The sequence below is a fragment of the Accipiter gentilis genome, chromosome 1 (assembly GCF_929443795.1).
Source record: "Accipiter gentilis chromosome 1, bAccGen1.1, whole genome shotgun sequence".
Taxonomy (NCBI): domain Eukaryota; kingdom Metazoa; phylum Chordata; class Aves; order Accipitriformes; family Accipitridae; genus Astur; species Astur gentilis.
In genome coordinates, this window is record NC_064880.1 from 30,277,624 (window position 1) to 30,303,015 (window position 25,392).

At 36.8% G+C, this 25,392-nt stretch overlaps 1 protein-coding gene across 10 annotated transcripts in view; it reads left to right on the forward strand.

Annotated features, from left to right (window-relative positions):
- The window catches only part of LNPK (lunapark, ER junction formation factor), a 55,208-nt gene extending 30,181 nt beyond the window's left edge, over window positions 1–25,027 (forward strand). For 8 of the 10 annotated variants that reach the window (XM_049831875.1, XM_049832480.1, XM_049831953.1 and 5 more), the window contains exons 10-13: window positions 3,024–3,129; window positions 3,840–3,910; window positions 5,190–5,360; window positions 12,338–19,180. In XM_049831875.1, coding sequence (XP_049687832.1) covers window positions 3,024–3,129; window positions 3,840–3,910; window positions 5,190–5,360; window positions 12,338–12,534 — 545 coding nt within the window. In that variant the 3' untranslated portion in view covers window positions 12,535–19,180. The other 2 variants (XR_007509957.1, XR_007509959.1) reach the window with 2 other exon arrangements.
- Window positions 25,028–25,392: the final 365 nt, after the last annotated feature.

Genomic DNA, 25,392 nt, shown 5'->3' on the forward strand with positions numbered 1-25,392 from the left:
TCATTCTGTGTAACTTTATTTAATTTTTACCTTGTTTATTAACCTCTAGAAACTTTTCATATATTGGTGATATACAGGTCATACGAAAATTTGTTTTTTTGAATATAGGGCTAAATATATGTTTGAGTGTTAGCCAGGTATTCACAAAATTATTCTAGAGTTTTAATTTTATTGCGGATTATATCAATGCTCCAGACCTTTACTTCACATCTGTCAGATGCTCTCCATTCACTCTTTTTTCTTTTTTTTTTTTTTAATGGAAGTATTGGGTCTTTCAGGTTTTTGTGAAGCTTTAGGAAATACATTTTGCCTTAGCTCTTCTCTGGACAGAATCTATAAAGTGAAGCATTAGGTCCAGTTTGTGTTGCACTGAATTTGTTCTGCCTTGCTGCTGTGATGTTTTTTTTTTAGTCTGGGTTCCTGCTTGTTGACAGAATACAGGAATAACTTGGGAATGCATTCACTGATTCATATCTCCTGAATTCAGTTCTCTTGTTTGTGGAAATGAGGGTTATTTTAAAAACATTTGTGTTAAGCATGAAACTTTTTTGTGCTTATTGAAAGGTTGTAAATTGTAGTATTTTCTGATCACATTTTATTGTGCTTGTAAAGATTAGGACAGTCAATTTAGGTCAATTATCCAGTATTGATGAGAGGTGTTCTGAAAGGCCGTGCTGTTAGAAACATTGCAACCTTAATGGCCAGATTAGTGTCATTCTATGTGTAGCACTTAGAGAAGGCACTGCTGAATGTTTGATTCCTACAATGCTTCTGAGGTTTGCCGTAGAGGATGGAGGTTAGCTCTATGTGGTATTCTGCTTGAGGTTTACCGCAATGTAGCACATTCTGCCATAAGTTACTCTTTCCTTTATTGCTCTGATCTGTGAAGATTAACAGGTAGAAGGCTTGAGATGGTAATTGCTGGCAGATATGTTTAATGCTGTATTTAAACTTAAAGCCCATCTTCGATCAGCTTACCAAATAGTAAGACTAGGTGAGTTGTCTTTGCCTGTGTGTACTGTACTTAAGAGCTACATGTTACTTCTGTGCATATGTTTATGAAAAGAGTATCAGTTGTGTTGGAAGCTATGACTGTGCATGTCCTGGTGCTGGCCCCAGCTAAGGTGCTACAAGAAAGCTAAATCGGTCTCCGAGAAGCTTGAAGTTCACTGTTTTTTTTCCACAGTATCTTTCAATTAAATGTCCTTCTGAATTGTTTAACTTGCTAACAAACTCTACTCTCTTAGTAGTCCTTTATTTGGATTTTGAAAAAAATCCTTTTTGCATCTTCAGACATTGGGTTTAGTTTGTTTTGCCCTTTAGCTTCCTCTTTGTTTATTGGGCATTACGGGGGATTCTGTGAAACGTATCTTCTCAAGAAAAATACTGGAAGCATACAGCAAATTGAAAAGAGAAATGAAGGCTGAATCTGTAGTCACTAAAAGCGTTTCTTTTAAGCCGTGCCTTTTGTGTATCTGTTTTTACTGGATGTAGCAAGACTGGCTGCAAGCCAGAACTCTTCCCTGAGAAAACACGCTTTTTGTGCCTTGGGAATTTTACTTCTATGAATTAAATACACTTAGTTCTTGCATGGCTTCGGATTACTATATGCTCATCTCACTATGAAATCTGCTAATATTAGTTGAATTTTTTTCTGTCTAACCTTCTTAACTATCTTGAGCTTGAATAAGACTTTCACATTGTTACAAGTAGTTTGGTCATTGGGTTAAACTGAGCCTTATCTGTCAGGTTTCATAATTTTGCCTTCAGGTGGCTTGAAGCTGACCATTTTGTCCTAGTTTGAGTTCTGAAAGGACTGGTTTGTTGTCCTACTCAAACATTGTTTTTTGTGGCTTTTGAATGTAATTCATAAAGGTCTTATGGAAATAAACACTTTAAGTCTGGTTGTTTCCCCCCCACCCCTAAGTGCTCACTTAATTATCTTGCATTCAAGACTATCTGTCTGGTATCTGTTTGTTGAAAGTACTGTAGTTTAATACTGCCTGTGGTTGTGTAAAATGTCTCTTGGCCAGGAGCGTGGTCTTGGGAAGAAGTTTCAGATACTTTATTTGAATGGTCACATCTGAATGATTCAGGCTTAGTTTCTTAACAAATTGTGTTTTGTGTATTATGCCTAGCATCTTCTGTTTTAGGGCTGGAAAGGAAGGTAGATATAAGAACTCAAAGCTACATAATGGAAACTGGCAGCTTGCAGTGGTCTTAAAACATCTGGTCTATTGTACAAAACTTTGTGGAAAGACAAGTTTGTGCCGTTGGTCTACTTTAACTGCCATATGTAAACAGAGGTGAAAAAGGTAGTACCAACTATTGCTGTTACCTGTTCTTAATGGAGTTTTATTTTGATAGTAGTTTGTTAAACATGTGGGATATGAAAAGTGGTATCTTAATAGTAGCCTTCTGGCTTCTTTGACTAAGCATAAATCTGAAGGTAATCCAACCTTCCATTAAACATGGGATTACCAAAATGCCAAATGGCTAGACAGGTTTAATATGTAGACTGAATGCACACTGAAAGCATGCTCATGCAGTATAATATTTACACAGAAACCAGTGGATGCTTCTTTGGTAAGATCTTTAGTTCTTCTACTGTTGTAATTGATTTTACCTGATTTATTGGTGTAAATTTTAAGTGTTGAATATGCAGAGTTGATAGTATATGAAGAAAACTCAAATAAGGAGGGTTTTTTTTGCTTAAAAAGCCTCTATTTGTGAGTAATCGTTAAATACTATTGGTGCCTTAAGTTCTTTAGAAATTACAAATTTAATTACCTATCCAAGGTGTAAAAGTAGAGTGATTTAATAAGATTATAAGCTAAAGGAGCAGAGGAGGAACTTTCAACTAGTGTGGCTTTAAAAATCCTAGCAGTTTTTCTAGTGGACTAAGAAATATGGCCATGTATATTAAGTAGGTGCAATTATTTTATTAACAGTAGCATGCACAATGAAATATCATATATAATAATATAGTTTAAAATAATTTTGACAGTTTCATGTCTTCCTAGGTCTTCATCCTCCAGGCCCACCTTTAGCAAGACCTATTCTTCCTCGAGAAAGAGGAGTTGTGGATAGAGTTATTGAATATTTGGTTGGCGATGGTCCTCAGAACAGGTAAAGTGTTGCTAAAGGAAATACCTAAACGCTTAAGAGATAGGAAGCTTCTTAACTGCTTTTTTTAAGCCAGACCTGTCAAGGTTAAAAGAATTGCAAATTAATTTGTCCAAAATTTTCATAATGAAATGGCCCTTTCTCAGTGTTTCACCTGAAATCACTGTAGGAAAAACAGTAACATTTTTAAAAAAACAAACCTCTAGTTTGGGTAGGATTAGCCATGAGATTCAAAGAGAAAAATCTATGCTGGAGTGAGTGAATGACTTATACTTTGACCTAAAAAAAAAAATAAAATTATTATCTTAGCACTTTAGCTTTATTACCATTATAAATGCTTTCAGATTGCCTTCAGAAGAGTTCAAACATATCAGAACTTTCATGTTAACCATGGTCACTTTTCATATTGACTGTATTCTAATGAAATATAAACTTAATTTTGATGTTCTTTTCTGACAATGATGATATTAAAAGTATGTTGAACCATGAGGTTTAAATTGTAGCTAAGAATATTTCACTGTTTTTAAACCAACTTGAAAAACTATTATTTAATATACAGATTTAGTTTGCTTTAAAGGATAATTATTTCACTGTGGAAATTATTTTAAAGAGTAAATATCTAAGCTATTAGTCAATATCTGAGGTAAAATGCATCTCACTTCAGTGTGTTAATTACTTAAGGTATGTAATTATATATTATTCATGTTTTCTAGGTACGCCCTTATATGTCAGCAATGTTTTTCTCACAATGGTATGGCTTTGAAGGAGGAGTTTGAATACATAGGTAAGAGCCAAACTGTGGTAGACTATTAGTTGGCTTACGTTTCATAACTAATATGCATCATACTTCATTCTGGTTGCAGTTAAGTACTTAACTGACACTGTGAAATGCCACTTCATATGGGAACAGTTTTATGGTAACTTATTACTCTGTGTCTTAAGATTCACTTCAAGTCTTAGAGAAGTACTTTATTGCAACCTTCAGGCCAAGGATTTTATGTGTAGAAAACTATTCAGTAGAAATAAGCCTCCTCCAATACATCCCTGAGAATTGCTACTGGCTATGAATGGTTCTCAGAAGGGTTTTATATTGAGAAACTATCTGACATGAAAGTGTGCCTCTTTTACCAGAACTTAAACAAAATTTTGCTTTGGCAAGATGATCTTGGGGAGGTATCGGAAAAGGAGTGGGAACAAGCCCTAGGGGGCTATATGTGAATTTACGGCTGACAATAACTTAAGACAGACACAGCTCTTTATTGAACACAGATGTTTTATTTTGCCTCCTTTCTACCACAAGTGTAAGCCCGATGCTTAAGAAATGAGGGAATCTTAGATAAATCTTCTTTTTTGTTTTGTTTAATTTTATGAGTAAATATACAGCATTGTAAGAATAAGCTGAATGTTTCCTGTGGAACCAAAGATACTGTAGTCTCTTGGTCATCTTAGCTCAAGTAAGTTCATAATTCAACTGTGCAAGATATTGCCACTTCTCCCTTTGTCGTGGGTGGGGGAAATATGCATTTAACTATTAAGTGGTATCCAGTATTTCTCCAGAACAAAACTACCTTTTCTGAATTAAGCACCATTGGAGCAGAATGCTCCTCAAAAAGCAGAGTGAGACCTATTTTGCAGAATCCATAGCATCTTCTTACTCAAAGGGTGAGGAAAGTGGCATCTTAAGAGAAAAAAACCCACAACTCATCTGCCAACTTAATTCTTTTGTAGGAAAGAATAGAAGAACACCATGTGGCAACACCTGGTGGTACTGAATTGCATTATTTTGTTCATTGTGGTCAAACCTTTCACAGTGGTGGGCAGTACTTATAAGTGCAGCAGAGCTGAAAGCAAACAGGTTTTTAAGAAGCAAATGTATGCTGAAGTTAAAAATGGAGCTATATGGAGCAGCTTGTGTAAATTTAATGGAGGTACTCCTGGGTATTGATAGTCATTTATTTAAGTCTCTGTTTTTAGTATTTAGGACAGTCAGAATATAGTGTAGGAATAAAGGTGGAATGTGAAATTAAGTAGTGAGGCTACTTATAGGGTGTACTTTTGTGTAGCATTTAGGTGTGCCTACTGCTTTTTCCTGAATCCTGCAAGAAAAACTAGACCGCAGGCTCCACGACTTCCAGACTTCAGTTTTGAAAAAAAGCAATCTGCAGAATTGCCATCTGAAACTGAGCCTCTAGAACCTAGAGAGACAAAGCCCCAGGAGACTCAACAGACAGAAGGTATGTGTTAATCTCATGAAGTCTGATCTTTTTTTAATATCTAATGAAATCCCCCCTGCCATTTAGCTCTCTATTTAGATGAGTTTTTTATAAGAATAAGAACAACTGAAGAGCTCAAACACTGGAACAGGCTTCCTAGAAAGGTGGTTGATGCCCCATGCCTGTCAGTGTTTGAGGCATTTGAACGATGCCCTTAATAACATGCTTTAACTTTTGGTCAGCCCTGAATTGGTCAGGCGGTTGGACTAGGTGATCATTGTTGGTGCCTTCCAACTGAAATAGTCTATTCTATTCTAATTTTGTAGTGGCTGCAGTTTATATTTTTTCAATTCTTCTTGTCCCTGCTTCTAGCTTAGCTTGTTGATCCTGTTGTCTTCTGTCCTGTACCCTAAAATTTCTTCATATTAGACAATATGTCTCATGCAAATGATGGCATAACAAGATTTTTCAGTGTTATGTTACTGACGAACAGAGAGAAAATAGCACTGTAAATTACAGAAATAGTTAAGAAGGGAATATGTCCCGAAGTGGTTAACTTTCACTGTGTTCAGCAGGTCATTTGATTGAGGTGTGTTGGAATTTCTGCCTTTGTTCCTTTTGCTGTTTTCCTCAGGGCAGGAAAATCTAGTAAAACTGCCTTGTTTAATTTCAGGGAGTTCAAAGACAAATTGTCAATTTTAATTTAACATAGTTCCTTTTGAGACATTTTATAGTCTGCAGATACTGTAGGCATCTGGTGTACAGCCAACAGGAAGATGTAGTGTTTTAAAAGACTCCAGAAATTATAATTTCAAACCAGAGAATCTCCAGTTAGATGTGCTATTGAGTACTTGATGGGATTTTCCATTAGTTTAAATAGGGATCATGGGGGGGAAGCTATCGAATAGTGTACAGCCCTGAGATTCAGGCTAGAAACACACCAACTGTGGGAAACTGTCAGAAATAATGTTTCTGCTTGATTATCTTTGACAGAGAGTACAAAAGGGCGTTGGCCTTTACTTTCTGGCATGAGAAGTCTGCATGAGACTGGTAGTGAAGGCGTATCTAACTGTAGCCATCTCTAGATGTCGTCTGGTGCCAGATGCTTTATAGGGAAGACTTAGTTGGTTTCTTTTCTTGTGCCATAATGCACTCTTACTTCATTAAAACTACTATTACTAGTGTGAAAGTAAGATTGAAATCAAATGGATGAAGCTAAGACGATGCGAATGTCATCTTTGCCCTCAAATGATCTAATAATCTTTTCAGTGAGTGGATGGTAGGCTAGTAGCTTCTTGGCTACTTTTAAAGTTAGAAGTTTCTTATAGAAAAGACATAATTTGTTGCTGGAGTCTTCAAAACTTTGCTTATTTTCCTCTGTGTGAATCAAATGGGGAAGCCCTTAAAGATGGATATTCAGCTCTTCGAGGTGTGCATCTCGAGGGCTTCTGAGTATTATTCATAACTGCAGGTTCTTGGAGGTTTTGGGAGAGGGACGTGCTAATTAAGCTGGTATTATCATTGAAGAAAATGTTTATCAAACTATGGCTTTAATGGGTCTGAGCTGCTGAGTCAGTTTTTCTAGATGATGTAAAAAATGTAAAACCGTAAGAATTAGTGTGAGACTTTGGTTAGGCACTTGAGATGTAGGAGTGAAAATTCTGCAAAATAACTTGCTTTTTTGAAAGCAGAAATTTATCAAGTATTTTGGGATAAAATGTAGGATAGTTTTATTGCAGTAAATGTGGTTTTACCAGTTTACCTTTAACACTGAAAATTACTTGGGTTTTGTTGTTGTGGTCTTGTATTGCTGCTTTATTTTAAAACAACAACAAAGGAAACCACTGTGGGGTTTGTTCCCCAGTTCCCTTTTCCTGCTAGGAAGTGTGTGGTGAAATTTCTTAGAAGAGGCATAAGTAATAAATAACTGGTATACTGACTTTTTGGTTTTATCTACCTTAAATATCTGATCTTTTCTGAATATTGCATCTCCAAGATATAAAACATTCTGTTTTGATAATTAGTAAGCAGCCAGAAATAAGTGTGTGTTAATATTTTACATAACTGAAAACTGAGAAATGTCTTGTTGATGTAGAAGAGGTCAGTGCTACCTTATCAGTTTGTCACTGTGCATTAACTGCCTGAGACTTGCTACAAAGTAATATCTTATGAATGAGAAAATAACATTTTTCAGTAAATCACTTTTTTCCATCAGAACCCTAATTTGAAACATAACTGTTTACATGCAGTTGGAATTTGTTAATAAATGCAAATATTCCTTGATTGTAAGTTTAAAGGTTTGAAGCTATCACTGAGATATAGCTCTGGGGAAGGGTTTTGTTCACTACAGTAGTATAGTGGCTGTCATAGCAAGAATAGAGAATATCTTCACTTACAGATGTAAACAAACATTAACATCAGGAAACCCAACTTCACCACAGTGTTGACAGCACAGGGATATCCAACTCTTATCTGTAACTCATTTAGACCATAGCTGTATAGCTTGAAGAAACTGCAAGCTAATGTGATACAGAAGTGCTATAAATATTTTTTTTACTAGTCAGCTACTTTTATTAATGAGTAGAGTATGAAACTGAATCTCTTTTCAGTTGTGTGCTCATGCAGTGACGAGCATGTTACATGCAATTCCTGTGGATAAGAGACCTGAAGAATGGTTATGGGGAGTGCTGTTGGCAGTGAACCTTGGATTTTTTTAATCCTCTGGGAACATGGGGTTGTCAGCTGTCAATCTGATGCAGATTACTGGCACAAACATCATGCCTCCCTGTTCAGAATAATTTGGGAAATTTTAGTACCAGAATGAAGCAATATACTTCAGTTCTTTTCTTACCTTTTTTCCTAAATGGCTTGATCTTGAATTCTTTTAATCAAAGGCTAGTCTGTTCTCTTATGTACTTCTCTTGGAAGTATTAATGTTTGGATCATATTGAAAAAGCTAACAGGAACCACCTTTATCCTCTTGATTAGTTTTGCCTTTCCTGTATTTAGTACTGTTACGCTGCATTCTTGATTCAGGTTTAGCAATGGTCGAAGGTTGAAACAAAATTTGACTATCTCAGTATTTTGTGGTGAGTATCTGGTGATGATATTAGATGCCTTTGAACTTCAGATTTCACCACTGTGGTCAGCAATTTATGGAGACTGCTTCCTGTGTTGTCTCTAGATTTTTATGGAATTCCTTGACCATCTTGATGAAATATTTTATGGTGATTTAATGCTGTGTCACTTTTAAGGATTCTTGGAATACAGCAACTGCTAGTATGTTTGAAAGAACTTCCATTTAAAAGGCAGATGCAGAAACTTGGTTTGTTCAACAGAAAGGTTCATAGTAATGCTGTCCTCCAGAAATAATGGCACTTTAATTGCATGCTTATTTGAGTTCTACTAAAAGTAGAGCTTGGCTTTGGGCAAGTGTTATAGATGGAGCAGAAACTTTATCTAGGAATAAAACTGGTTAAGGATAAAGGACTAAGAAATAACTTTGAGTGTTTGTTCTGGTCAGAATGGTCTGAGTTAGTGTGTGGGTTTTTTGTTTGTTTTTAAAAAAAACTGGACTGGAGGCATTTTCTGTTTCACAGCTTTGGCTTGTGTTTTTACCAAATACGCTCTGCTTTCATAGGACAGCATGAGCCTGCAATATTTTTTGTAAGCCATTGTTTCTTTTTAGAGATGTGAGTTTCTGCCTGCTGTGCTCTTTTCTTGGTTCAGCTAATATGGCTAGAATTCCATGACTTCTCAAGTGGATATGGGTCAGCTCAACTTGAGTTTAATGACTTGTAAACAAGTTCTTCTGGTTTAAAAATGTATTATGTTTCCAGTCTACCACAGTTCAATTTTGCTGAACAACACAGCTTTCCTTTTTGGTAGGATGTAAAGGGTGCAGGGAATCAAATGCTATGCTGTTATCGGGCTTCTTTTTCAAAGGCTTGAAAATAGCTTTCTGTGTTATCAAAGCCATGAACACAGACTACTGTGAAGCGTGTGTTCCTTAAAGATATTTCAGACACATGGCACCATGTGAAAGTCTGCCCTAATGGGGAGCTGCAGTAGTGAAGAAAACTTATCCCAAAGGTCTTGAAAATGGTGTGGAAGTCTAATGTCTTTCAGACTTTAGTGGTGCTAAGGTTGTGGTTTTTTTCCTACACTAAGTACAAGTAAAGCAGCTATGTTTTAGTGTAATTATTTTATACTTTTTTTTTGTGAATTCCTGCTTAACAGACACACATATTCTAGTTAATTTAATAATGATGCAATATTGTGATTTCACTGGTTATGCAGTGAAATATTCTTTGCAACAAGAAGAGGTGTAGCTGACTAACAATATGAAGTACATATGCTTTCTAAGTACAAAGCATTAAGTAGGAATGTTGGGGGCAAAAAAGGAACTGCTGTAGCCAGGAGCAGGTTTTTAAAGCTACGTTGATACAGCTCTTAAATTTGCCTCAGGCCAGCATAGATCTCAACAGCCATGCTGTTGAGATCATGTATGTCTAGCTATATTCTTCAGTTAACTCATGGATTAAGTATTAATCATCAAGAACACTAATTTTCTTTTGTCATCTTTGAGTTTACTGTTAGAGCTTTCCCTTCTTAGCTACTGCTCTTACAATAACTTAAATCATGCAATATTGAGATCAAGCTGGCTTTAGGCAAGGTTTCCATTAATTGATGCATTTAAAATGGAATCACTGTGTTTGTTTAATGAAGATTGGTCATGTTTATAGTTGGAGTTAGTAGCACCACTTAACTATGATTGCTCTGACTTCTCATTTAAAGGACCTACTCTTTAGTTCTTTATAACTTTGTCAGATTTAATTATCAGACCAAAATTTTCCATGTAAGTTGGTTTGTTTTAACTGTATATTCTGGAGAGTTTCAGGAGTTTCACTAAGTTTGATCAAGAACAAGGTGAAGGGAAAAGTCATAATACCTGACAATTTTTTCTCAGAGAAGCAGTGTCTCCATACTTTTTAGTAGAATATAAAAAGGAAAGCAGCATCTTTCTGCTGTTCCTTTGAATACAGAGTTAGAACATGCACTCAGTTAGTTTTTTCCTTTTAATTAGAAGCTTCTGCTAGCGGCTGGTTGTCCCTGCTGCTGTCCTCAAACACGTTCTAGATGCTCGACGTCCTCCTGATTAGGCTGAATGAATAGTCTCTCTACCTTGATCAGACTAAGAACAAGTCACTGCTGCAGAGTGCTAAGCCTCATTCAGTTGAGGACTGCAGGACTGAAACTCTGCAAACAAGTAATGGTTGGGCTATGCTACAAATGAGTTGAGAGGGCATGGAGTTGTCTCTTCCTCACGTCCTGTACTTTGAATCGAGCCTGAGCAGCAGCAATAAAGAAAGAAGTAATGTAACCCAAGTGTGGAAGGATTGTAGCAGGAAAAGGCAGAAACTTATTCATAGAATTTGAGGCTGAAGAAAAAATGCGGACATGAAAGAGAGAAAACTGACAGTTGGGTGATAAAGATTGAGCACAGGCTGGGGTGGGATAAGAAGGAAATTGAAGAGCAGGAGGGGAGAGTGGGATGGTCTGGAAAGAAACTAGGGATGTTAATTTGCTTAGGCAGAAATAGGAGGATTTGACCATCTGACGGATGGCTCCAGAGAAATTTTGGAACAAGAAGCCAGGGCAGGTGTTGAGCAGTATGTGATTGAGAAAGCGGGGAAGGAAGCTGAATCAGGAGGTAAGCTGGCTGCAAACTTGTTAAGATGGAAGATCAAGTCAGAGGAAGAAATGGAGAAGCTGGGCTGCATTGAGCAGTCTGAAGTGGAGTCTGGAACTAGGTAGATGAGGAGAAAGGTATTGAACATGGAGCTGTGTGTGGGAAGAGGGGTCTCATTCTTGGTGACTGACACATGGCGGTTGTACCAGGTCTGCTGGACCAGGGTGTGCAGCAGCTGCTTGTGTTGGTTGTGACCCGAGAAGCCAGAGTAATGGTTCTAAAACTTTCAGCCCTGCTTGAATTCTGTGAACATCAGCCTGAAGCAGTCTAGTTTACTTTCAGACACCCAAAATGTCTTGATAAATACGAAATTACAAACATTTGATAAGGCTAACGTTTTTGAGCGGTAACTTTGCATCAGTTTTGCAAACTGCTTGCCTTCAGTATGCGTTAATGCTGTATAGTATTGACTCATACTAGTCAATTAATAAACCGCCATCGGTAGTATCATTCTACAGTACCTTTGTGGTGTTTAGTGCAACACGTGGTGTTCAGTTTTTCAGTGCTTATGCTTACTTCAAAACGTGATTGTCTTTTCTCATACACTACTGAAATCCTGTTGGGAAGCTAGAATATACTTCTTCAGAGGTAGTACTTATGATAAATATTTCTGACTGATCTTGAAAATATGCCTATTATCAAAGAAACTCCCATCCCAGATTGAGAGTAAAGATACTTCAGTGTATCCTTCCTACACTTCCTGTGGGAAGATTGAGAATATGCAGTAATTTCCATTGGCTGTCTTGAGATGTTGAGAACCAGATTAGAATGATCTTTTTTTTTTTTCTGGTTATCTGTCTCCTTACGTTTAAAGTAGTTTCCACCAAGTAGAAAGTTTAGGTTCTGTGTACAGATTGAACTCTTATAGAAAAAGCTGTTGGTAAAAGTTACATTACCAAACACAAAGAAGCCGAATTACCATCATGTCTTATTTCTGACACTGTCTCACACTAATGAACAAGCTTAGAAAATTCTGTTGAGGGTGAACACATAAAAATAACACATAATAGTTTCATAGTGGGATCTGAACTTTTTTCCATAGTATTTTCTTTTTTATTAAATTTTACAGGGTTTGCCTGTGACCCTCTTGATAGAAAAATAAAATAGTTTTTAGCAGTAGAGAATTTCATGCAGTGACTAGTCAAAACCTGTGTATGATTGCAAAATGTTCTTTCACTTGTTTTTTCAGAATATTAGCTACCTTTTCACTTCTGGAAATGGTTATTTCATAATTTTTTTTCCACAGACTCTGAAGAAGATGCGGCCCAGATTGTTGAAACAAATGAGACAGATAACAAAGCGCTAAGTCCTGAGCAGCTAAATGATAAGCTAGCTGAAGAAGTTGAAAAAGAAGCAGCAGAAAACATTTCAACAATGGAAGACACTATTTCAGAGTCTATTTCAGCTGAACAAAGTGAAGAATCTTTAGGGAAAGCAGAATAAAGTACTTCAAGTGCCTTCTGTAGCTAGTTTTGAGCTTTGTTCATGCCTGTTGTTACTATTCAGGTGAGCTTTTTTTTAATGGTACAATTTAAAGATCTCGCTTGAGCTTAAACTGCCTCAACTGCCACAGTATGTCAAAGCTATGTGTAAAGTGGGTATTGTAAATTAAGCATGTGTCTTTAAATGTTAACACACAGAATGTATAGTTGATTGAAGTTTAACAGTTGTAGCCATCATTCAGTTTGCATATTTAAGAACGTAGAAGTATAAGCTTTGCTAAGGGTGACCTACAATTTGACATCTCTTTAGCTCTCACATAAAGAGCAATTATTGAGAGCAACTGACCTAGTAAGTTTGGTCTAGTGAACTTAAGATACGTTTTAATGCTTCCCTGTTAAAATGAATTGAGTACATTTTAAATACACAGATGTTTACAAGCTCAAGTGTCACCTGACATTTGACTTAAGCATATGGAAAGTGTCATTACAGTGGTGTTAATATTATTCATTGTCTAACTTTTTGACAGAGTTCAGTTAAATAGCACTCAGATAAATGGCATCTCCTTTGGTATTTGCGTTGCAGATGAACCAGAGGCACATACATACAAAACTGTTTTGTGTTTACAGAAAAATAGAAAGTTTCTGCACTTGATTGTACTTGAATACAAAGCACTATTTATACCTGTACAGTAATGACAAGACATAAGTGAATTTTGTGCCTTTGTGTATTTTGTTAAAGGAAAATAAAGACGTCTAGCAGCAATGCTTGCTTTGTGATTCCTAAAACAGAAAAGAATTTTTGTTCTGCTGTGTGCAGCATTCTACAGTTACTTTGTGGAAGTTCAGAAGGCATATGACACCTTAAAAGGGGCGTGTCTATATGTAGCTAAGGTGGCTTTGATAGAATAGAAATAGATCCCTGATCAATAGGGGAAGCACCCGTGCATTTGCCAAAAGACTTTCCTCACTGTGCCTAAAGTCTGTTGATTTTATTATTAAAATTACAATGAATATTTGCTGCTGGATTACTGAAACTGTACTTTTTTTATTGTATAGCTTTTCAAGCTAAGGACACTTGTTATATGTTTCCTGTTAAATATAGCAGTTGGGAACCTGGAGTAGAATTTTTCTGGTACCTGGAAATAAGGTACCTAAATCAATCAGATTTTTTTTTTAGAAATAAATGCTGACCATGTGTAACTTGGTTGTTTTAGTAGTAGTTCTGATAAAAGTTTCATCACGTGTGTATTTTCTGTGTGCCTCACTATATGGAGGGAAGGAGAAACTTCAAAACACATTTTTTTATCATTGTCTTGGTCCCCAAGTGAACTAGTTTTACAGTGTAAAGGCAGCAAAAAGCTAAATCTTAGTAGCTCAAAAGCCCTTTACAAGAAAAAATATGTTTCTAAATGTGACCTTAGTATCCACGTCTTTATATGAGACATAATTATTACGTGAACAGCAATGATTAATTTTCTTTTCCAAATAAATGCTTTTTCTGATTCTTTGGGGTTAGTTTAGAAGCTCAACCCTTACATCAGTCAGAATCAAGTTTGGTCTGTATTTAGATAAATGAGGAAATTTTTTTCTGGTTCACTAACTAAATTGCAATTCATATTTTAATTAGTAGTCTTAATAGACAGAATGTAGGCATGTGATTAAAGGAGTACTTTTAGGTGTTTGGCTATATTTATATAAACAATTAGTAAAAACATCTTGTGTGTGACTATCTTAGTGGGGAATTCAAAGAAAACAGTCCCTTTTCCAAACATGTCTTATGGTATGAGAAAAGTACAGGGTACAAAGTGATAGGGGAATGCATTATTAAATATTTTAAGAGAATGTATTTTATATTCCAGAACTTTCTTAAAATAGAAATAATTTTGCCTGAAAGGTGACAAAGCTTGCTCATTATTTTGTAAGACTTTCAGATGTTAATCTCTACATTGCATTTTGTACCCCACTAATTTACCTGTTTAAAGGCCAATTTCTTTGGAGGAAAAAAAAATAAATCACAGAATACTTCAGTAATTCAGCACAGTAAGTTGTTGGATGTGCTTACTTTATAAGCACTAAAACCAAGTAAAATTTGATGTTGTGATCCCTCACATGGGATATGAATGCATGGATTACTGTCACTTCAGAAGTTAAAATTATTCTAGGCCTGTGTATTATTTCCTTTTAAAAATTTGTATCTTAAGTGTCAGGCTTTTTGTAGAGTAATTTTAGGTCCTTCCCATGACAAGCAACCACTGAGCTGTTATGCATATAATATCTATTGAATTGACTGAGAAAATAATCTGTTGCTATCAGAGCTATACATTAAAGTTTTTTATTAGCCTGGAAGATGTCTATTTTCAGATGTCCTGCTTTTGTCAAGGAAACTGATGCTTCTTAGGTTGTTGGGAATCTGAATTTTTTTGGAAAGGGAGACTCAGTATCTGGTATGGGGTGTGGTGTTATTTCTCCCAATGTTCTTAAATGTAACATTAGCAACTTGCCACAGGGATGATTGATACTTTGTTTAATATGTCACTGAAGGATCGAGTAGAGACAGTCACTCTGATGTGAAAACAAATACTTGTTAAAATGTGAAAACCTAGCTTTGAGACCTAAGGCTACCTAGAATTTTTGAGGAGGGGGAAGAATAAGCAACTTAAGCACATGATAAAGTTTTCCTGAAAGACTTTCATACTAAAAAAACGTGTCCAAGCACTCGTTCCCATTAATTGCTTCGGAAGGCTTGAAAAGGATGTTAAGGATGTCCTGGTATTTTGGTAGAGACAGATCTATTTTTAACTTTCTAACTTTTCATGGGTTTAAAGCAGTAAATGAGGGTAGAGGGTTAATTAATCTGTAAGTGAATTCATGCTCAGGGATACATTTGACAGTAATAGACTCTGGGCTTTCCTCAATTTACAGTAAGCATTCACATGTTACTCCTGCCAAGTATGTGTGCCCCAGTCCTGATATGAATGCGAGATGAGGATTCTGTTTCTGCAGCAGTTGCTTCTTGGCTTCTGTTTACTGCAAGTGTGGCAATAGAAGAAGATGCCTGTCCAGCAGGAATTTGGTCAAAATCCAAATATACCTGTCAGTGAACAGCGGTAGCCACACTTAGTCATGTCTTTGTAACATCAAAAAAACTTGGAAATAGGTGTATGTAGAGCAAAAAGGCACAGCAGTTGTCAGTGATATGTAATCCAATTCAGACTGACTCTCAAAAGATGAGATGGAAGAAAGGAGGGGGGAAAAATATAACACATGCTATGGTTCCATGTTTTGTTGTCTTCTGACTTCCTAGTATGTACTTGAATCTTATTTTTTTTCTGAAGTACTTAAAAACCTGGTCCTGTGAAAAATCTCACTTCTGAGAGATGTTATACAAGTCCCCTTTCTTCCTGTGATGAAAGCCAAAATGTGGCCTGGATGAAAAGCAAAATTGAGTGGTGTGGTAAAGTGATACTTGGCAAGCTTGTTGGTGCCGTGTCCTTAGTGCTTCTGAAATATTGTGAGTAATTGCAGAGATGTCCTTTTATTCAAACATAGTTTATATAGTAGGGAGGAATTATCCGGGCTATGTAAAATCTGCTGTGAAAGTCTGAGTGTTCTAGTTCAAAATAAATTGAAATGAGTCAGTTGGTCAAATTTAACTTGAACTAAGAAGCCTGCAGAACAGGGAAATGAGGGAATGTTGCTTCAAATTCTAATACCTGTTCTAAAGGGGAACACAACTGATTATCCTTGGACATTTTGACAGAAATAGATCATTAGTGGAACCTTGGTATGAAGATGGTTTGTCACAAAGCTGTTCAGCCCACATGCAGGAAAAGCAGAAGCTCACAAGGAAGGGCAAACAAAGGTGATGTGGAAGCTGACAATTTGTGGACTGGTCTAGAGGTATCAAAAGCACGCTACTAGGGGTGCATATGTTCGCCTTGAAGTCAAGAACAAGAAGGTTGAGCCTCATGTGGTGCATGAGTAGAAGCCAGTGGAAGGATTTAAAGAAAAGAATGACAGAGTGAAACAGATTGGGGGTGGGGAGGGGAAAGGAGAGTGGTTTTGTCTGTCCGAACAAGGTCTGAATCAAGAGAGAAAAAAATCAGAGCTTGAAAAGATTTTTTTTTTTTGAATATGTAGCAAGGTTTGGCTATTACTACATGACAGTACATACCCCAGGTTAATATGTTCTTATGTCAGAAATAATAAAGATGCAATTGACAATGAATCATATTGGAGAAACGTATTTGCTTTTTAGAATTAATTCCAGAATAAGCAGGTGACAATAACTTGGTAGAATTAGACTGTCTAGCTATTACTAGAGATGATGGTAGCCAAGTTGCTCTTATCCTTTTTATTTAAACATGAAAACTTAGAAATTCTTTTCTACTTCTAGGAGTGGTGAAACTGTAGCAGTAACTAATTTTTATAACCTTATTAACCATCAAAGGCTGGGAGAAACACTTCTCCGGTGCATAAGGTTCTGAACTTAGCAATATTTGTGCACTTGTGGATCTGTGGTGATGGACGAGTGAGTAGGCTAGAGGAATCTGTTCATTATTTAATAGTTAAGTCTGCTATTAAAAACTTCAAAACTTAATCTTCATAAAGTCTGAACATATTCAGTACAAGAGTACTGGATGTAAAGAAAGTTCTAAATAATCTGCTTCTGGGGTGAGATTTTGTTAGGTTCCACAATGTGGAAGACTGTCCATAGGGTAAGGAATGGCCTCTTTGTGAATGTTTCACTAGAACAACCTTGAAGATTCATTTTGTGTCTTTGTTGGCAAATAATCATTTGATCAGTTCACTAAGTGTTCTTAAGCAAAATCTTTAGGCCCTCATTTCCTTCCATGTCTTGCAGATTGGTTTTTTTTCCTAATATCTCTAAGATGGCTAGAAGTTAGTGCCTCGGACCTTAGCATCTCACGTTTCAATTACTTTCTTGAATTGATAAATGCAAAGCTGTCCAGACTTCTGGTGTAGTAAGCCTCTGAATTTTCACATGTATGTTTATAGTGTATCAGAGACTGTACTGAAGATACATCCCTAATACAAACTAATTTTAAAAAAGTCTACAAATACATCAAGTGCATAATCACTAGGAGGAAAGTAAGTTTTCCACGAATAAACTCAGGCTGGAAGTTTGAAAGTTCCTAATAGTTTGGACAAATAGTCTTGCAGGAGACATCAGGTTTAAAATGGAGTTTGAGAACAAAAGGGCAATAGGAGATTACTCTGCGACCAATGGATTCTTTCCAATGGTGCGTGCCTTTCCTGTTTTTGCTTAAGAATGTCTTAAACAACAGGATCTGTGTGATAGTTCATGCAAGAGAATTTTGGCTGTTGTCAGAAAGTTTTGATTCACTGAAAGGAAAGTGTTTGTGGAACTATTGATTACTGATCTGTAGCAGTGCTACTTTCTTCTAGTGTGTGGTCTTTAGGTTGAGCTCACAGGTCTCAAGTTTGTGGAGGGTGATGAAGGTGAGGAATTAAAACCGACTCTTCTAATGCTAATGGTCCTAGGGGGGCTGATTGGCATAGGGCTGTTGGCTTCCAGGTCTTGGTGTGTAGTAACGCACCAAAGCTTCTGTCAGAGGACAAACTAAACATCCATCAAAAGTGTGCCATACTTGAGATTGTAGCTGGTAGTCTGAAATTAAGTGTACTTCATGCTCTGGATTCTGGCTCTTTGGAGGAAAATGATGGCATCCTAAGTCAGTGGGAATTTCTTAGCACTTGGTCTTTACCAGGGGTTTGTTTACACAACAAATAGACTAAGTTCTAATAGTGTTTAACAAAAGGAACTGCTACCGTCCAGCATTAAAAACAAACAAACAAAAAATCCAAACCAAAAAACCCCAAAGAAACAAAAAAAACCAACCCACAACAAATTGAGTTGTCCCTTAAGATAGTGAGTCTCAAGGAATTTGACTTCTCTTCACCACTGCTTTTGATTTGTGAACCTCTCCGGGGTCCTGTCAGGTCACATTCAATCTTTTCTCTGCAAGAATAAGACTTAGAGAGGTGTATGATGGGCAGGATAGAGAGAAGGGTTTTAAAATGAAATGTATTGATTATACAATAATTTGCTCCCAAACCATGGGGTTTTGAGATTAAAGCAAACACTTCTAAGATTCTTGATAGATTATCTAACTTGGCAACAGCACAAAATCTAAAGCACTGAATCATAATATAACCCTTTCAAGGGTGCAGAAAATTCAGTTGATCATGACTTAATTTTTGCATAGAAGGGAGGGTCCGGACTGATTCTTGTAATACTAGTTACTTCTCACTGTAGGACTGCCTTTCTATGTACCTAACATTGTAGTGCTAGGATTCTCAGTAAACAATTACTAATGGTTTTCAGGAGAGCTTCATAAGCCTTTGCCGCTGTGAAATCATGTATTCTCCTTTTATTGTGTGACAAAAATAATTTGCAAAAAGGAGATTGCAACTGCCAGAGAGAAATACATGCAGCAAAATCCTGAAATAATCAGATATAGGAGAAAACAAGGGGTGCAGATACTGGAGATCTGGCAATTTTGGGTGTTCAGTTTGTAAATTCAAATTCATTTCTAAATTTGTAACTTATATTGAAATAATATTTCTTTCTCTCTTTGTCTCTCCATTTTGCTGCCTAAATGAAAATAGAGGTGCTGGATTTGTAGAAAACTCAAGCAACAAAGACCTTCCAGCTCTCCTGAAACGGTCTGCCCTCTAATTCCTTGCATTGCTTCAAGGAGTTCTGCTCAGTTGATGAAACTTAATTTTGACTTGTTCAGCACACAAAGAAAAACATTTTACAAAAACACCAATAAAATTCATTTTAAGAAAACTATTTTAAATGCTTTAGGAGAAATGGGGAAGTTGTTATTTTGTGAGGAATGTTTGAACTTGTACTTTTTTGTATATTGAGCTTTTATTTAAACAGGAGATTCTGTATATTTATAGTTTAAGTCCTTATTGTTGTAATAGCCTTGTGGTTGCATTAGTGAAGGGTATATTGTTTATGTACTATAAATAGTATCTTTAATCAGAAGTATAATTTTAATCCTAGCTGTGGCCTTGACCAGTAGTTACATCACCTGCAGTTGAAACTCCATTAAAATCAATGGTGAAGACAGTGTGATTTCTTAGGGTCTAATAGACTTCATGACATGTCTGCCTTAGCTTTTCTGCTTGTAATTAAGAAAATATTTAAACTTGTGCACCCCTTTTGAAATTTAGTATTTTACCAAATGAAGCAAATTTTAAAGACTATGAAATTAAATTATATAGCTTGTTGTTTGAATATATGCTGCCTTTGCTGTGTATGTAACCTTGAGGAAAAAACTGATTCTGAAAAAGCTATTGAATATTCATCTGATCTGGATTATGATGATGGCTGGGATAAGAGTCAGGTTGCTCTTTGCATAGTAGGGATTTATGATTTTAAGGTGATAGCTCTATTTAGTAGTTCATTCTGTGCTGGCTGTACTCAATCAACTTGCATTTCATAGATTATTATTTTTTTTTAAGGACCTCATACATTACCAAAACAAGGATGAGGGTGCCCCAGCTTTCTCAGTGCAGCCCCTGCCCCCAGTTGGACTGGCATATGTAGGAGAAGAAAGTTGTTCAAGGTTGAGTGGGTTCTGATAAGACCCATTTATCTGTGCTACAACCAATTGTGAGAACTCCTAGCTCATGGCATGAACAGCCAGCTACCCACCCTCAAAGGTCAGGCTGGCATATGACTGCAAAATTTTGTGTGCGCAGTGAAGTAGAGGCATGGAAAACCTGCCTTGACTCAGTATAAAAAATTGTGTGGGAACTTTAGAGGGGACTGTGGAGTTGCAAAGATGCTGATTTTGGCCCGTGATTCTGTAGACACATATGTTTCAGGGTCGGTATTGCAGGTTTTATTGTATCTAAATGGTGATTTATGTCCTTATTCCTGCATTATTGTCCACAAGGTACTGCCCTGTGTCACAGGCCTGTATTACCTAATTTTTTCAGACTGTTTCATTTTCATTAGTACAGCTGCTTTAGCTTGTGATCAGTGTACTGCACCTCATTGATAATCTAAGAGAGTATTAGACGCACAGAAGTGACACCTAACCCTGTCAGTCTGGCTAGATTGACCCCTCAGCTTCCGAAACATGGGTTTATTTTTTTAAAACCCAAGTTAGCCCGACATCCATTTTCACACACATTCTGGGCAGTTTAAAGGTTGGTCGGAATCGAATATTGCTCTTTCAAATTTGATAATGTATGAGTACAGAACTGTGACCTTTGATACGTAGTAATACATCAACATGACATGAGCAGTAAGTGCAGCAATTACCTTTACTACACTTGAGATTGTGTTTTAGTTCTCATCTTGTAAGCAATTATTTCAGGAAAAAAAGGATGCCTCTAAGTTAAATATATTTTGCAAATAGTGTAAATGCAGAAATTAATCTTTGGGGACTTTTTGATTTACAAGTGAATGTTTTCAAATGAGTCTTGGCTTTTAAATTAACATTGGTTCAGTGGTAGAAAGGAGTCTTGTGCCGTTGGCTTCTTTTACAATACTTTTTTCCGGGAGAGTTTCTTTAACCCTTTTTGTTGTGTTCTAATGTAATCCAAGTTTTGTATTCTGATTTATGGCTAAAGCCAATTCCTGCAAGCAGTTGACAAGTCACGGTGTTCTTGTTGCTCCTGTGATAATACTTAATGAGAGTTGGTTACGTACGCGATGATAATGCAAGTTTAAATGCTTTTAAGTGCCTTTCAGGGCATACGAGAGTATCTCAGACCTGCACCATGTACTGATTTTAAAGGCTGTTTTAGCTGCTCCAGCAATGTTTCATCTTTTTCCTGAGCAGAACAAGATACATTTGGTTTAGTTTCCAAGCCTTCTTCCTCACCTGTTGTTATAAATTATTGGGTAAGGATAGTGTCCAACCACTACTTGGTAGGCGCTATAAAAACACAAATCAATACTCCTTGCCAAAGTGCATAAAGCCTCGAGAGGACTGATAACAGTTGTGGCTTTTGTTCTGTGGACTAAAAATCAGAATAAAATTACTGTGTCATTCTGAGCAAGCAATTGAGTAACCATTGAGTGGTGACTTTCTATCAACGCTGTCTGTCACAACCAAAACTCAATGGAATAACTTGAAGTAGAACTTTGTGTTCTTCTAAAATATCTGCTTCCTCAGCAGCTGGGCACTGAGCAGTGTCGGCGTGCTGGCGTTAGGCACTGAACTTTAATTCAGGAGCCGGGAAAATGCTTATTCTGTTTTATAGTGAGGTGAAATCAACACTTTTTGGAATAGTTTTCTTCACGCTGTCAAGAATCTGAACCCCTAGTCCCCAATAACGTTTGGCTGAACTGGGACTGTGGTGCGGGAGGCAGGTGACCCAAGTTGCTGACGTGGGATGGGGACTGAATGGAGCCTGTCTCTCTGAAATCTGCCACGAGCAGAGGGGTGAGTGCTTTCTCTAGAGTAGCTTTCTCTTTCGAATTCCTGGCTGCGAAAATTACTCATTTGCTGTACATACACACTAGTTGTAGATTGGCAATAAACCTAAAAACTTTTGTAATGAACGTTTCATCAAAATGGAAAGGTGTCTCTAACACATTTTCTCACTACTTCTCTAGCAATAGTTAGAAAATTCTTGACATTTGTGGTGTCATTTGTTCTCTGGGAGGAAAAGCAAAACAAATACATTGGATCATCACATAAATTACTCCTAATCAAGCTCTTGACCATACAAACTATTTTGAAAAGCCACAAGGAAGGCGCTGCCTGGGGAAATTGTGCAAAGATGTTTCTGTGGTGTTCCTTGTTGCTTTTAACCTGTGCCATGTAAGCGCACTTGGGCCCTTTCAAAATAAAAAAAAACAACCCTCAAGCTTTTTTGCATACTTTCATTAAATTTTAAATGTTAATAGTACTAACTTATTTTGGAAAACCCCAACCTACTTTTGTGCAGTGTTTTCCATTAAGAAGTGTAAATAGTGCATATATGGAAATCTTGAGTCTGTGCTGCTGACTTAGCAGATGAAGGTGGTTACAGCAGCTCAGTGTGGAAGTTTGTTTTTCAACTGGGGCTCTGTGTTCATAGGAAGTTCCTTAGGGTGAAAGGATGCCCTTGTGCAGGTAGGTGACTCCATGGGTAGAGAAGTGCATTTCTTACTTGGCCACAAGTAATAACAGCAAAACAACGGCAACTGCTCTATCATTGCATGTCAGTATTTGTTGATTGTTTGCTCATGCTGAGTTTATTACTTCTGGTAACAACTTAGGCATCTTTAGTTCTCTGTGTTGTATATTGTCAGTTCTGTAAAAAAATAGTTAATAACACTAGTATTCCCCAACAGTAGAATTCCTTTTATAATATCTGGAAAATACTTCCTTTCTCACATATTTTAAAGAAGGGAGTGAAGGTAATATCTTTTCCACCATTCCTACTACAGCAATATGACTAGAAGTATTTATTTTTCAAAACTGCTAGTGTTTTTGGTTTTTAGCTATTTGGCTACATCTGTGTGTTGCTGGGGCTTTTTTAAAGAGATGGTGAATGACCGCCTAGTTACAGAATGTATTTTCTTTTTAAGGCTTATCTTAAATCTTACTGGTTTGCAATGGTGAAATCCTCCTGGAAGGAGTTTGTTGGATTATTTGAATAGTGGGCAGCTGAAATTTAGGGACACTTACTGGAAAGTACTCAACTAAGACTGTGTGCAACTTATTGTCAGTACTCCTGATATAATAAGGCATTACATTCATCTAGTCATGAAGTCTGATCTATTTGATTTTAAAATCTCAGATCGTGTTATGAGTAAGTGTAATGATTTCGAGAGCTGGAATATTGTTAGCCATTGTGAACAGTACTGAAGGAGCCTCAGGATGTATAATGTGATAGATGCAATTTTGTTAGAATTTTTTTTTCCAAGGCCAATTTAATTTTGATTTATTTGCCTCATTAACCCAAGGATTCAGAAAATTGAATGCCACCTGAGTGAGGTATTATTAACACTAGTGAAATATCTTCAGAATCGCTCCGTGCTTATAAATTGGTCTTTTGAAAGCATTTTAAAGGCATAATGATACTGTAGTGAAAATGTACAGCATCATTTAAAAATTGCAAAATGCTTATTTGATTTCGGAAATAAGACTTGGTCACCTGACTTAAGTATATACTGATCTATTATTTATGCTTTGAAAATAGAGCTGATAAAAAACATAAGTGTTCTTGATACTATATTTTGTCATATCTAGCTAAAAAGATTGAAATCCAGAGAAACAATTTTCTGAAGAAATGAAATAGTATGCCCTCCTGAACCCCTGGGGAAAATAGCCTCTCTGTTTGCTCAGAATATGAAGCAGTAAAACAGTATAAGTAAAACAGACAGCCCATGTCACATTCCTATTTGTACAGTCTGGAACGATGTTTTAAAAACATTTTCTAGTTATTTTTGATAAATAAATGGTGCAAATAACATCTGCAAACCAACCCTGCTGATGCAAGATTTTTCAGATCAGATTTGTTTGTCAGTGAAAGTTCAGAAAATTGCTTTGCAAAACTAAAGTTGTATAACTCCCCAAAATATGCATAACAAATGTACAAGAATATATCTTTCTCTCCTTTTGCCTTCCCTCAAAGAAACTAATGCTGATTCTCCATCATCTTTGCTTCTGGGCTCAGAAGGTAGCTTGATAAAATTATCAAATACCAAAAAGCTCGGTTGCTAAACACAGATGTGTTTATAAGGCGTTATATAGCTCAACACTCACGTTGGTAGTGGGGCATCCAGTTACCCTTTTGGAACAGTGTGTCCTGATTAAAGCCTTGAGATTTCCCCCTGAGCCATTAGTGCCCCACTGAAAGCTAAGCTTAGGGGTTATAAGAGCCTTCCGCAGGTGACGTACCTATGGTCGGGGGGTATAAAGGACATCAGTGTGTTGCCTGGCTGTTGCTTTCTGCAGGTTCTGCCAAAGGCTGGCACGCTGAGGATGAAGGGAAGTTCCTCAAAGTCTTGTGGCTTCCAGAAGCGCACTCTTCGGTGTAAGGATGCTGACGCCGCTCTTAATTTCCTTCACCGCCGTAAGCCGAGACGGAAGAAAATTCCCTGGGCAGCAGGGTTGAGAAATCTGATGTCACAGCTCTACAAATGTCCCGTTGCCCAAGACTGGCCAAGGAAGCCTGTGACTGTACATCTCCCAAAACATTGCTTGTTGAGGGAGTGGGCTTTCAGCTGTATTTGAGGAACGTGTGTCTTCAAGGCTCTCTTGTTATGCTTCGGACTTCTGTTCTCCACAGAGTTGCTTAAAACCAACTTTAATGATATTTTTGTAAGGATTCGCAGTCAATGGATGCCATTTCAGGCTAAATTCTGCAATACATCCACGAAGCACAAGATACATGTATTTTGTAAATATGTATGTGTTTAATAGCGACTAAAAAAAAAAGAATTTGTTTTTCAGCCTTTACAAAAATAGTGATTTAATAAACTCTTCCCTCTGAGCTTATACAACACTGGAATATTACCTGGTATTTTATTTTAATACCTGAACAAAAAATGGGGTTTACTAGACTAGTAGCATTTAATTGAGTGGATCTCTCTTCGTTGAATGAAAAAAAAGTCTTGGGTAGGGAGTTTTTTTCAGGGTCAGGGCTAGAATTGTAGAAAAGTTAATTTTTGTGTTACGGATGTAAGTGTTCACTGTCATATATAATGATGGTGGTGATAACTGAGAACATGACAGTCTTTGAATAATCTGAATGGATACTTCTGTACAGCAAATATAAGAAGGAATGAACATGGTAGTATTAAGTCCTAAAAAATTCAAGCATTGCTAATCCACCCACGATACACTTCAGG